Source organism: Sinocyclocheilus rhinocerous, unplaced genomic scaffold, assembly GCF_001515625.1.
Source record: "Sinocyclocheilus rhinocerous isolate Xijiao unplaced genomic scaffold, SAMN03320098_v1.1 scaffold15240, whole genome shotgun sequence".
NCBI classification, from domain to species: Eukaryota; Metazoa; Chordata; class Actinopteri; order Cypriniformes; family Cyprinidae; genus Sinocyclocheilus; species Sinocyclocheilus rhinocerous.
In genome coordinates this window covers 83,173-97,459 of record NW_015630015.1, presented here as the reverse complement: position 1 = coordinate 97,459, position 14,287 = coordinate 83,173, and the positions used below count along the sequence as shown (strand labels likewise).

Below are 14,287 nucleotides of genomic sequence, written 5' to 3'. Positions count from 1 at the left end.
TATAATTGAAAAAGTCTGAATGAAAACTTGCCCGTAAAGTAAGATCACAGCAAGTGTTCTAGGTTTTCTTCGGGTGAAGAAAGCTGTCTCAAACAGCGCAGACCTAACGGCATAGCTAGTGGACCCACCTATCTTGTCTGTAAAGTCTCAGTCCACAGTCCACTCCAGTTACAGCGAACCAGTAAGTTCATTGTGAGTCTTTATGAGCATTCCCCCAGACCAAGAGTCCACTTCAGAGTTCGGTGTGGAATCCGCTTGTTTTCCCAAACTCAACCAGGAGCCTATTCAATTCCCCGCACACAGTGAGGAGCTTGCACTCGTCCCAGAGCTCAGCACAGTACCTGTTCTACCACCAGAATCTTTAACCAACATGGCCATCAAGTCAGTGTCTCCCACTATCATGAATGCTATGCCTGAGTCTCCTAATGTCATTGCCATCATGCCAGTATCTGGCCAGATAGTTCTAAGCCTAGAGGATTCCAAGACCCTTCCACCACTGATTGCTCTCCCTGTTATTGCAGTGACATAATGTGTGTTTGGGGCCGCACACTGCTCTCCCACTTGTATCGAAGTGGAGGTGTTCGATCCCAAGTTTCCTGTGTGTCATGAAGCGACCAAGGAGGTAATTCCTGAGTCTCCTGTCAATGTTCCTTCGTGGCCATGGATGCCACCTTTGAACTCTTTATTTGACTTTTTGTTTCATTAGGTTTGCTGAAATCAACCCTTCAGTCAGTCAGTCAGCTGGCCCCCCAAACACCCCTTATTCAGCCGACACTCTAGACGCCCGTCCAAGATTCCCATCTTGAAGTCCTATGCTGAACCTGCTCCCCTCTCTCTACCCAATGCTTTCCTGTCATCTCTCAACTGTCCTGTCTGAGTAATAAAGGAATAAAAACCCATAAATATAACTTTAAAAAAAAGAAAGAAAGAAAAGGACTGTTATTCACCCAAGTTTCTCAAGCCATTTTATGAACTTATATACTCACCTGCATGGATCACTTGAATTTCTGACATTCCTGCTAATAAAGACCTGGGTGTACATTACCTCTGTGTCATCTTTTTCTGTTATTGTGACACATTTAAAGAAATGAAGAGTTCAGATATAAAAGTCTCTAAAGTGCCATTTTAAATTTTCTTCTAAAATGAACATTTTTATCAGGCTCCTGTGTGTAGGTTCAGTAATTTCACTTTAATGGCAATGAATAGGTTATTTTCATTGCCATTAAAGTGAAATAACTGAACACAAACATTGGAGCTTGAGAAAAATACTAATTTTAGAAGAAAATTTTCAGACGGCACTTAGAGACTTTTGCATTTGAACTCATCAAATATAACTCTAACAACGTACTGTATGAGGCATGTTGTTGCTTACCACTGACAATTTTTAACCATCAATGATTTATATGCGCAGTCCAAGGGTAATGGTACAAATTTCATTAGAACTTAAAGAAATAACATGCATGCAAAAAAAAAGTTCATATGATCAAATACGACTTATTGTAGGAATTCTGGGAATGTCAGATGAAAAGACCACATCGCGAAAAAATTAAATATACCAAAGAAAGGGGATGCATGGGTCATTTTGACCCACATTCCTTATGCATGTTAGGTTTAGCCTGGAATATCCTATTAAATATGCATCCCATTTCTGGTAAAGTGCATGTGATCTTTGACTTTTGACCTTTGACTGACCTTCCTCCACACTAGAGTCCAACTGAGTGACCTTGATTGCAAGACGATCTATACGGTCCTGTAGAGAATTAGCACGCAGGTAGAATGTATTGGCTTCATTAAAGAGCTCACCAAACACATCCTCTGCATGTTTACCTGTAGTAGATGAGAAAGAAAGACTGAGGGTCAGAGATGACCTTTTAAATAGTAATTTACTGGATGCTTTACCCAAAGCATCTTACGGCACACTTATTAGGAAATTCCTCTTAAAGCAAACTGCTCTGCACTCAAGGGCACAATAGTGGTTATTTCTCAGTTTTTATGTACAATCTTCAACTGTTATGTTTACACATTGATAATTCATTTGCATGCTCTTATCTACTGGAGAACTGCAAAACACACACACACACACACACACACACACACAGGGGTGATATTAACTGCAAATCAATAAATGCAAGTCTTATTCCATACATTCACAGAACATGCATATACTCCTTATCCACATCTGTTGATTGCTCTGTGCTTCATGGGATTAAGCTTTAGAGTGTTTGCTGGTGAGCCAGTGGAAAAAAAAAAAATATATATATATATATTGCTATCCCATCTAATTTATTCCATTGATTTATAGTGTATTTGTGTAAAACAGAAGTGCATGCATATAGGTTCAAATAAATTATGAATTAAACTGAAATGTTACGCTGTGTTCTTCTCAGAACAAGGTTGTTTTGCTTAAATGTCAGGTTGCACGTTTTTTTTTTTTTTTTATCTGTGAATTTATCATAACATTTACAGTACATGCCCAGTATTTATTCTGGTTTAAAAATAAAAATCTTTTTTTTTCTTTTGTTATACTAATATAATAAAGTAGGTCTTACTGAGGCTGCTAAGTTGGTGTATGATGGCAGAGAGAGTGTTGTTGGTCACACACTCCAGCTCATTGCTGATGGTCTCAGGTAAAGCTTCTCTGCACAGGTGCCTGGGCTCAATGTTTCTCTTCACCAGTGGCATGACTTCACCTCAACACATGTACACAAACAAACCAGCACCTGTAAGGACACACAAACAGGATGACAATTAGACCAAATGTACTCACACCATCCATCGCACATCTTTCTCCATGTCACATTAGACTAACAGATTAATAGACTAAATATGTACACTACAAATTGGAAGTCCTATTAAAAATCTGTTATATAAATTATATTAACTTGTCTTATATTAAGAACCTATTAATATAAGGCAATGGTCATTACATAAAATCATGGGTTCAGCTGTTAAGTGGAAAACCATGAAGACTATGAAGTAGGACCATGAAGAAGAAGAGGAAAAAATTATAACTAGAACGACATCTATTATGGAACTATAGACATTCCACCAACACACAAAAATATCCCAGATTCTTTGTTTTACTACTGTTTTATTAAAACCTAAGAAATACCCTTTGTCAAATGTTTTGCTTAATAAGTGTGCTGTCTTCGAATTAATGCGTTGATATTTAAATATTTGCACAAGTGGCTGAAGTGTCCAGTATTTTGGTGGTCATTGTAGTTTTCTTATCAAAATACTCTTTTGCTAGGTTTATATGTGGTCATGAATAAAATTTGTGTTTTGTTTATTTTAATTAAATAGTATCTAACTTGATTACGTTATAAATTGAAATGGCTAAATGGTCAATGGTATATATTGATATCAAGATTTATTTATATGCTTACATACTTAACCTGCTACCCCTTGTTTATTTCAATAAAATATACTTATAATAATATATAAATGATAATATACTTAATAATACACTTACAATTTACTGAAGTGCAGACAGAAAGTAATATTTTGGACAATTAATTTTGTTAATTGCAATTAAATGTATTAGTTTATAAATTAGTATGATAGATTTATATTACAATTTGCAATTTGCAAATTATGCAATTTAGTTAGTCCAATTAGATCTTTTTTTGACCCAATTAAGGAGGATTTTGAAGTGAAGTGAAGTGCAGGATGCAGGTTCACAGGGCTGGAGCCTAAATTAAAATATGCTTTAATGTAATTTCTATTACGTCTGTCATGTGTTTGAATATATTAGTAATTAGACATTTGTAATGATAAAATATATTAATTTTAAATGTAAAGCTCACTACAGTTAGAATTATAAAGTATTTTTGTTAGTCAATGCATCAAAAGAAGTGTACTTCTTTAAAGCACAACAGAAGATTGAGAAGAATGATTTAAAATGTACTTTAAAGCAAACTTTTAATTTGACATTACTACAAAGTGCACTCTAAAGGTCTACTTAAGTGTGTTAAAAAGTTATGAAAGGCCTCTCTTTAAGTGCACTTAAATGGACAGTTTAACCAACTAACCCTGTTGAGGGTGAGTAAATGACAAAATGTACATTTTTGGGTGAATTGTCCCTTTAATGGTCTTTTATTCCACTTGTTATTTTATTTCATTAATATTACATTATTTGCCAGTATAGTTAAAATAAAAAAAAGATTTGAAGCACACTTTAAGTGCACGTTGAGTACAATTAAGTGCACTTCTTTTTCACAAAGGATCCCCTATACTATTAATACATATATTCTATAAACAACTTTGAACATAACAGCGTAACTTCAAAGGTTCCACATGTTGTTCGTTTCATTCTGTGGCCTACAATCCAGAAACGAGTAAGGTAACTGTGTGGCCTACAATCCAGAAACGAGTAAGGTAACTGTGTGGCCTACAATCCAGAAACGAGTAAGGTAACTGTATGTCACCAGACGATTATACAGGGGGAGGTTGGTGTTCCAGCCTCTCAGGATTAAGTTATTAGAGACACACACACACACACACACAATGCACTGCTCTCTGGATTACACCGCTTTCACTCACATTGACTTCCATGACACATTTAAGAGCATTCGTTCGTATTCCTAAATTATTCTTTAATGCATGGAACCAAGAATGTGTGTAGAAATCATTTTCAGGTAAAACTATTAAATCCACCACATCTCTTGTAGCCAAGGGTCACCTTCCTGTAGAACATGACTGTACTGAGGCATGTTTATTTCAATCATGGTTCAAGGTTTCCATTATTGGATATGTTTTATATATAATGCAGGCTTGAAATCACATTCCCTATCTCATTGTAGCTAAATTTAGGTTTCAGGTTTCAGGAGAAGCTAAGAGCAAACATAATTGGTCAGCATCTCTCTGTTAGCTACCAATCAGGCAGGCAGGGTTGTGGAAATGTCCATTAACTCAAATGGAAATCAATGGCTCACTACTCAACAGTGCTCCATTTCACTAGTAAAAGCACAGAACATAGCCTACATTATCACATTGTACTACACGACACTAATTATCTGTTAATGACTAAACCAATGAGAAAATAATATTTCTAAGGTCTAAATTATTGAAGACCATGCTATATTTGACATAAATTTCTTTTTTTTTTTTTAAGTAATTGGGGTATAGCATGCCAACATCAACATCACACATATGATAACAATTAAGTACATAGTTTATATAATCATCAAAACATCACCATACCATGATACCACCACAGTACTTTTTGGGAATTGGAGTTGACTGAAACGCTGATTAATAACAAAGTTGAGGTTTTTAACTGTGAATGTGCAGTAATTAATATAAGGTCTACCATTAATGACGCGATGCTACATTGAATAAGGAGGAGTGCACTAGACTGCATTTGAGATTATTATAGGGGACTGTTAATCTACCAACCTACACTCTAAATAAACTATATAGACAAATTTAAACAAATGTAAGATTAAATATATTATACTAATGAAGCACTAAACAAAATTTTGAGCATGTATTTTAAAACATTTTCGCTTACCAAACGTGGCTTGAATGCAGATATAATGATAGTTGAAACGGTCCGTCTGCTTGCGCTGACATCAGAGCACAGTATTAGGGCGGGATTATTATGTTGATTTGCAGTTCTGTGCACCAATCGTATTTCAGCATCTGGAACGTTCTTTTGGGATTAAAACTGTGAGAGCCAATACGATTTGTCCATAATTGCAAACAAGCAGTTATGGGTGGATAAGGAGAAGCGCCGGGATATAACGTCACAGTTTCAGGTGGGATATAAACAGTCGAAGGTCCAATACACAAATTCTTTCGTTATAAAGTATCTACCAACACACTCTAAAATATGTTTTCTTGAAATGTCTTAACTGCTTGGTTATTAATGTTACCTTGATTCTTGTAGTTATTACCAATCTTAGTGTTTATAGGTCCTTGATTCACTCACTGTTGTTTTATATTTTGCCCTGCAGTAATAGCTGTGATGTTTGCACACACTGCATCTCTGACTCCTCCTCTTCATAATCACACAGAAGTCCAGATCAATATTTTCAATGTCATTCAAATGTAGGGCAGAACTAAATGTTAACATGTTAACAACCACAGCTTGTTGTTTATGAAACAACCTTTCATAAATGTTAATATTCCTATAAAAAAATATATAACTCAGATTTTTACTTGCATATTTATACTATAAAACAGGGAATATTATAAAGCTATTGATTGTAAGGGAATTATCCATTAACTGGGATATACGGTTTCTTGTATGATTCACTTCAAGTCTCCCCTACAACGTTGCAATTGGACAAACTGGAATACTGGACTTGGCCATTCCAAAATCCTTTATTTCAGAGAGCGAACACTTTGTCCTTTATGAACTCTCATGACCACATTTGTGCAGTTTCTTCCAGAGCTGCCTGTCGATCCTTTGAGGGCACTGTGTGGTTTTTGGAGACTTCATCCCCAAACGAGAACGGTTCTTGGAGAAATTGTGGATTTAAAATTTCTTGCAGCATCATCAGACTCACCAGTCTACTTCGAAGGGTCTCAGGATCATATTGGCAGGGCCGTCCTTAGCTTATGCGGGGCCCGGTGTGAGGTAGGGAGCGGGGCCCTCCTCGGTCCGTTCGGGGTTGTTTCCATATAAAATGCTTAAACTTATTTTGAAAAAAAAAGTCTCTGATTTCAAACATTGAAACACTTTTATTATAATATGTTACATGTAATTTAAACTTTGTTGTTTTTAAACGAGTTCAAGTAGTTTATATTTATCCAAAGAAAATAATTGTATAAATTGTTGTGAAAATCCAGTTATTTATTTACCACAGTCTGTTCAACGTAAAATTAAGCTGTATAGATATTAAATAGATAATTTAATAGATATTTACGCTCACTTCCACAAACCTACAAAGCCATTCTACAGCATGGGTTGAATTATGTGATAGTATGTCTATTTCATTGTCCAGTAAAGAACCCATTCCCTTTAACCACAGGAAATCATATACAATGAAATATCTAGTTCTACTACTAGTTCTAGATAACTAGTTAAATAGTTGTTCTACAATTTATTTACAACTCTTTTTATCAATCCATAAATCAGAATTTTTAAAAATTTTCATCATGTTTTAGAAATAAAGTGTTATATGAAACAGGTCAATGATACATGAAACAATTTCTTGGTAAAACCTTCAGAATATAGATAGAAATAAAACAGAAAGGTATGGTGTATGTGAGTGCTGCTAAAGTGGAGATTTCTGATGTGTTTTTTTTTTTATTTAGAAAAAGGCCTCCCAGTCCCATTACAGTGTTATTTGTTTTCTATTTTAAATTTGAGACAAATAGAGCTGAATGTTTTGTCTCATTGACTTTCAATTTGTGATTTCCATGTCAGTGATGTCAAAGACTGAGTTTGAACCTCGAACTTTAAAATTAAACTTGGGAAAGAAAAACAGACACGTGACATTCATTTGACTGATTAGTGATTTAAAGGAAGAAACGGATGGTGTTACATTTACAAATGAAAATCTGAAGGAGGCATCTAGGTTTATTTAGAACAGACAACAGTTTTCTTATTCATCTGAGATGTGAACATGACAGTAAAAGGTTATATACATTGCTATTAAGTCAATACACTGTCAGCTATGATCAAAGTCAATTTGAATTTCAAACAGCAGCTAGCATTTATATTGCAAATATCTATATTAAACAAAGAATAAGACTGTTTGTTCATCCAGCTTTACAGCTTGCATCAGTAACGATAATAAAACTTTTAACTGCAACCTTTGTATATCAATATGAGAGAGAATAATGCCATTATATGATGTAGAAAGAGAGGAACAAGGAACAAGGAACTGGTTCAGACAGCCAGTTTATGTATTTTTAAAAAAAAAGATGGATTATAAAGGATTTTTTTGTTGTTGTAATAACCCAAAGAAATTCAAAATCACTGAATGTAAATCCTGTAGGAATGGTATTGTTTGATCGCTTAAACAGGTTGATTTATGCAGGTTTACACTAAAAATAACATAAAACAAGTTAGTTTTCAAAAACCCTAATTCAGAAGTCTGCAATAATTTTTCTGAAGGAGGCATCTAGGTTTATTTAGAACAGACAACAGTTTTCTTATTCATCTGAGATGTGAACAGGACAGTAAAAGGTTATATACATTGCTATTAAGTCAATACACTGTCAGCTATGATCAAAGTCAATTTGAATTTCAAACAGCAGCTAGCATTTATATTGCAAATATCTATATTAAACAAAGAATAAGACTGTTTGTTCATCCAGCTTTACAGCTTGCATCAGTAACGATAATAAAACTTTTAACTGCAACCTTTGTATATCAATATGAGAGAGAATAATGCCATTATATGATGTAGAAAGAGAGGAACAAGGAACAAGGAACTGGTTCAGACAGCCAGTTTATGTATTTTTAAAAAAAAAGATGGATTATAAAGGATTTTTTTGTTGTTGTAATAACCCAAAGAAATTCAAAATCACTGAATGTAAATCCTGTAGGAATGGTATTTTTTGATCGCTTAAACAGGTTGATTTATGCAGGTTTACACTAAAAATAACATTAAAAAAAGTTAGTTTTCAAAAACCCTAATTCAGAAGTCTGCAATAATTTTTGTGTGGCCTCTGTATGTATAAATAAAATAAAATTACTAATTTACAAACTGGAAACCTGTCCGTATTGCACATAAATGGCGACAACAAGAAATAGTCCACCCAAAATTTTGAGAATTCTGTTACTATTTACTCACCATCATTTTGAGTTTTTTTTTCTTAGTGAAACACAAATGGAGAAATTTAGTAGAATAAGTATTTAGCAGAATTTAGTAGAAGCTGACCAAGCTCCCAAAATGACAACCAATCACCATTAAATTAATCCACGTGATTAATGTGCTATATTCTGCATCTCATGAAGTCATATGACAGCTTTATCGAAGCAGAATTTAAAGGGATAGTTCAACTAAAAATTTCAATTGTTATCATTTATTCACTACCATGTCATTCTAAACCCATAAGACTTTCATTCATCTTCAAAACACAAATGAAGATATTTTTAATGAAACTTAACACTGTCCCACAATTGAATGTCTACTGACCCAAAACTTTGAGTTTCAAAAAGTTCTTCAAAAGGTCATAAAAGGAATCCATGTGAATTGATCAGTCTAGTCTTCTGAAGAGACACAATCACTTTATATAACAAACTGGTTTAATTTAGGCTTTTATTCACGTATAAACTTTGATAAACACATACATGAGCACATCAAAATATGGTAAAAGAAAACTCAGTTACACTTGCTTGACACGAAAGAATCAGTGAGGTTTGTTCATACGCACCATGTGAGTACAGTTGAGTTTACCATATGTTGATGTTCTCTATGTATGCGTGTATGAGAAAAAGCCTTAATTAAGTCTGTTCATCATATAATTCAATTCTTCAGAAGACTTCGATGAAACTAAATTTTATATTCTGACTGATTTTGCTTTTATGATGTCTTTTTAAAAATGTTTTTAATACATGAAATTGTTGGTTGCATGGACTTTCAACAGATGAAAGAACATCTGAAATATCTTCATTTGTGTTCGAAGATTAATGGAAGTCTTATGGGTTTGGAATGACACAAGAGTGAGTAATTGATGAAAGATGTTTTATTTTTGTGTGAACCATCATCATTCAACGCAACGCAACTTTAAAATCTCATTTGTACTTCCACATATTCAGGCTTCACACGTGTTGTTGTTGTCTTGTAGAACAGTGTTTTGCAAGTCTCCCTAATCAAGCACAACTAATCAGCTTATTGCTAGAAAGTGTTGTTCATGGAAGAAAGAAATCCATATTGGTTTGCAATGACATGAGGGCGAGTAAATTATCTGTTCTAATTTATTTATGGATGGACTATTTTGTTAAAGGGATAGTTCACCCCAAAATGAAAATTCTGTCATCAATTACTCACCGTCATGTCGTTTACAAACCCGTAAGACCTCCGTTCATCTTCGGAACACAAATTAAGGTATTTTTGATGAAATGTGAGAGCTCTCAGACCCCGCATAGACAGCAACGCAACTGAAATGTTCCCAGGTCCAGAGACGTAGTAAGGACATCGGTAAAACAGTCCATGTGACATCAGTGTCTCAACTTCAGTTTTGCGAAGCTACGAGAATACTTTTTGAGCGCAAAAAAAACTAACAAAAATAACAATTTATACAACAATTCTTCTCCCCCGAGTTACGTCTTCCGCCATTTTAGAGAGTATCACAATGCATACGCACGCTTTCCCCTAAACGTAAACAACGCTGATTATGTTCATGCGCGCTTTCTCTCCCGAACGTAAACAATGCTGATTACGTCGATTACGTTCTTGGGTACTCTTTCTCTTCCGAACGAAGAATTGTTAAATAAATTATGTTATTTTTGTTTTCTTTGCGCTCAAAGTATTCTCGTAGCTTCGCAAAACTGAAGTTGAGCCACTGATGTCACATGGACTGTTTTACCGATGTCCTTACTACGTTTCTGGGCCTGGGAACGTAACAGTTGCGTTGCTGTCTATGCAGGGTCTGAGAGCTCTCACATTTCATCAAAAATATCTTAATTTGTGTTCCGAAGATGAACGAAGGTCTTACGGGTCTGGAACGACATGAGGGTGAGTAATTAATGACAGAATTTTAATTTTGGGGTGAACTAACCCTTTAAGAAACAGTTTCATTCACTTAACAAAAAAAGTTACTTTTAACTTCTATTTGGACACGGACCAAATTTTAGGGTAGAAAAGAAAAACTGCCGTGTAGTGTTGATCACACTAGCTAGGTGGATGCATATCTCAAATATGAGCTCTGTGATATACAACAGAGAAAACACATTCTATAACAACCAAAGCTGTTTTTAATCGACCCCTCAGACTCGCACAGCGCCCCGTCCGATAAGCTCTGTGGTATCGCTATCTGAAGGGTGACCCTCCTCCTCATCCGTACCTTCATCCGAGTCCTCTATGGGAGAATAGTACTCATCATATCCCAGCAGGGGCACGTCAGGCTGCGGTGCGTGCAGCAAGCACTGTGCAGAGGTTGTTACTGTAGCGACGGCTGCCTCTGACGTCACTGTGGAGGCATAAGAGGGAGGCGGGCTGGAGGAGGCGGGGGACGCAGGGTTGGAGGGCCGAAGGAGAGGCGTGCGCTCAGAATCAGCCTCGCTGGTCGCTCCTTCCTCTTCCTCATCAGCCTCGTGTGGCCCCGACTCGCCGTCGGAATCTGAAGACTCTGAGTATTCTGGGTTGGGACGGGTCACGCGTTGCTTGCACACTGGGCAGGTTTTCTTAGTCTGGGTGAGCCAGGGGTCCACACACCTGCAGTGGTAAGCTGAATAATGGAACAAAAAATAACTATGTTATGGTATTCTGAACAGGGACAAAAAATAGCTATTTTTTCCTTTAAAATGCTATTTCAACAATACATACAGTACTTGTCACAAGTCTGGAAACATTATGATTTTTTAAATATTTTTAATTAAGTCTCTTACACTATCCAAGGAGTGCTCAAAAATACGGTAAAACACTAATACTGTGAAATAGTATTACAAATTAAAATAACTGTTTTTATTAGAATGACTTCTAAAGAATCATGTGACACTGAAGATGCTGAAAATTCAGCTTTTTCATTACAGAAATAAATTACATTTTAAAATATATTCAAATAGAAAATAGTCATTTTAAATTGTAATAATATTCCCCATTTGTGCTGTTTTTACTGTATTTTTGACTAAATAAATGCTGCCATGGTGAGCAGAAGAGACTTCATTAAAAACATTGGAAAATCATAATGTTTCCAAACTTTTCACAAGTACTGTATGAAAGCACTATTTAAATTGAAGATAGTAAATAATACATGCACAACAATTTATGCCATGGATTTTCTATTTATTTTACATAATATTTACTAAAATAATTAGTTTTCCTTTGCGGTTTAAAATTCAAGCTCACAGTTAAATGCCACTTCTTACATAAACATTAAAAGCCATTAAGATTTTGTTGTTGTTGTTGTTGTTTGGTGACTTGGGCATTAGGCAGGAATATTTTTTTACACACAGAGATTAGACAATTCTTTGAAGCCATTATTTTAGAGAGCAGGATGGCCTGATATTTATAATATCACACTATTTAATATAAAAATAGTATGCATAGCATATCACATGCATAGCGGATTCTTGCAATGAAATTTATATTTATTTTTATATAATATTTACTAAAATAAGTAGAAATAAATCACTTAAAAATTCTTAATTTAAAAAAAAAAAAACACAAGGCAATGCTAATTTTACATTCAGTACAAAGGAAATAAGACATGAATATGGCATTAAATGTTTATTAGAAATAGTCAAAGAATTTGTGTAATTTATATGAGTGCTTTCTGTATAACAATACTTGCACTGAAGAAAATGACAAATATATAGAGTAAGAAAAATGACTTTTTGCACTCATTATTGATGTAGCTTGTGAAATCAGCACTTTTGCCTGCAGTCATTCACTGTTGTTTGCATTTCTTTGAATGTAGGTGAACTCAGGGGTGACTATGTAAATTTTAAATTTCCATTAAAAATTATTTTACTTCTGTCAAACAGGCTGCCTGGTTTTATGTGTGAGAAACCTCCAATGTGTCTCTGATTAGGTCCAATCAGGTCTAAATGTTTCAGTTTGCTTTTTCAAAATCAACTAAACAGAAAGTCAAACTAAAACATGTAATTTCTTGTAATATATGTGCACTTTACCTTTAACAGCCAAATGTTAGATATGTTTAAACTATTAGACAGGAGTGTAAAGGTTCAAACCCAGACGTGAGCAGCTCACTTACCATGGGAACAGGGCAGCACTCTCAGCTTATCTCCCTCTTCATATTCATCAAGGCAGATTGCACACACATCATAATTATCGCCTGAGAAAAATATGCAATTATTAAAGTGCTAGATGATCCAGTAGAACAGTCTTGCTCACAATCAGAACCCACTCTGAACTCAGCGATCGGTGAGTTTTCTTTGTTTGACCATGTGGTTTATGCCAGTGTTATTTCAGCACCATTGAGATACTGTTATGTTAATATTTTGAATTAGATGTCATTTTTTATTTTTTTATTTAATGTTAATTGTAGTTACAGTTTTAGTAATTTTGCTGTATGTTTTTGTGATTCTATTTTTATTGATTTTAAATGTATATTAGTTTTTATTAATTTTATTTCAGTTTTAGTTATAATTATTTTATAACACAAAATTCAACAAAATGAAAATGTAAAATGTTGCTATGGAAACTAGCTGAAATGAAATAAGTTTTAAGTTTTTTAATATTTTCTTTCAGTTGACATTTATTTTATTTCAAGTAACAAAAATGATTTTTATGCGTTTAGTTTTAGTTAGCAATAATAACTCTGGTATATGCGCGTACTACTCCTGCGTGTAAGATTTCAGTGCTGTTATCATCTTTAGACCACCCAAACATGATGATTTCATGAAAAAAAATATATCACTATATCAATGATTTAAGCAGTTGTGATGAATTTCTCAGACATATCTTTGCCTTGTAACTTGACTATATTTTGGACTTGATTGTCAGTACATATTGCATTTTAGTAAATGTGTTAGTTTTTGTTGGCGGAGTCAAGAATATTTCCTGTGGTAAATAAAGGCACACCACAGATGCGGTCCATAGAGTTTATGTAACGTTTAATACTGAATAATTCTTTAATAAAGTCTCTTGCTCACCTTTAACAAACTTGTGAGTGGGGATTTTCTTCAGCTGTTCTTTGGAGAGTCTGTTTTTCCGAAGTCTCTTCCTGTGCTGCACGCACCGCACAATCTGGACCAATTAAAAACAGAACATTATTAGCAATGATGAACATAAGTCTGGTTCTCATGAGAGCACCTAGAGATTTGGTTTGGTACTCACAATGCACATAGTGTGACTCATTAAATATAACTATAAAAATAAAATAATTATTAATAGTGATAATAGTATTATTGCATTTATTTATTTTGTATTTTAATAAAATAATAAACAAAATAATCAGTGTGATAATACTATTATATTTAAAAATAAATAAATTGAGTATAAAATAAAAATACAGTTATTTTATAGTACAGTTAAAAATGCAATGCTTATATTGACTCTTTTTTTATTTTTTAAATGTATTTTCATCATTTTCCAACCTAAAATCAGCACGCTTTTATTTTGGCGGGTTGCCGGCAAGTAAGCATAGTTGCCAAATCCGCGTATTATACGCGACTTTGGGCTTCTTTTTTTGTAAAGTTGCG

General features: G+C 34.4%; 2 protein-coding genes across 2 annotated transcripts in view; both read right to left on the bottom strand.

The window, feature by feature from the left end:
- Positions 1 to 1,475: 1,475 nt before the first annotated feature.
- Positions 1,476 to 5,596, bottom strand: LOC107739452 (wiskott-Aldrich syndrome protein family member 3-like). Its single transcript, XM_016551559.1, has 4 exons — positions 5,513 to 5,596; positions 2,550 to 2,720; positions 1,592 to 1,827; positions 1,476 to 1,508 (listed from the first exon to the last, which is right to left on the bottom strand). Exons 2-4 carry the CDS (start codon positions 2,680 to 2,682, stop codon positions 1,476 to 1,478), a joined length of 402 nt encoding a protein of 133 aa, XP_016407045.1. The 5' UTR covers positions 2,683 to 2,720; positions 5,513 to 5,596.
- Positions 5,597 to 10,672: 5,076 nt separating this feature from the next.
- Positions 10,673 to 14,287, bottom strand: part of rnf167 (ring finger protein 167) — a 13,812-nt gene continuing 10,197 nt past the window's right edge. The window contains exons 8-10 of the mRNA XM_016551555.1: positions 13,739 to 13,832; positions 12,838 to 12,918; positions 10,673 to 11,349 (exon numbers count right to left, since the gene is read on the bottom strand). Coding sequence (XP_016407041.1) covers positions 10,889 to 11,349; positions 12,838 to 12,918; positions 13,739 to 13,832 — 636 coding nt within the window. The 3' untranslated portion in view covers positions 10,673 to 10,888. The remainder of the gene's footprint in view (positions 11,350 to 12,837; positions 12,919 to 13,738; positions 13,833 to 14,287) is intronic.

Bases quoted from the DNA above. Each gene is read 5' to 3' on its own strand.
- LOC107739452 (XM_016551559.1), bottom strand. From the start codon at position 2,682: ATGCCACTGGTGAAGAGAAACATTGAGCCCAGGCACCTGTGCAGAGAA. The intron at 1,828-2,549 runs GTAAGACCTACT...CATCTACTACAG, and splicing joins ACACCAACTTAGCAGCCTCA to GTAAACATGCAGAGGATGTG. The intron at 1,509-1,591 runs GTGGGTCAAAAT...TGACATTCCCAG, and splicing joins ACCTAACATGCATAAGGAAT to AATTCCTACAATAAGTCGTA.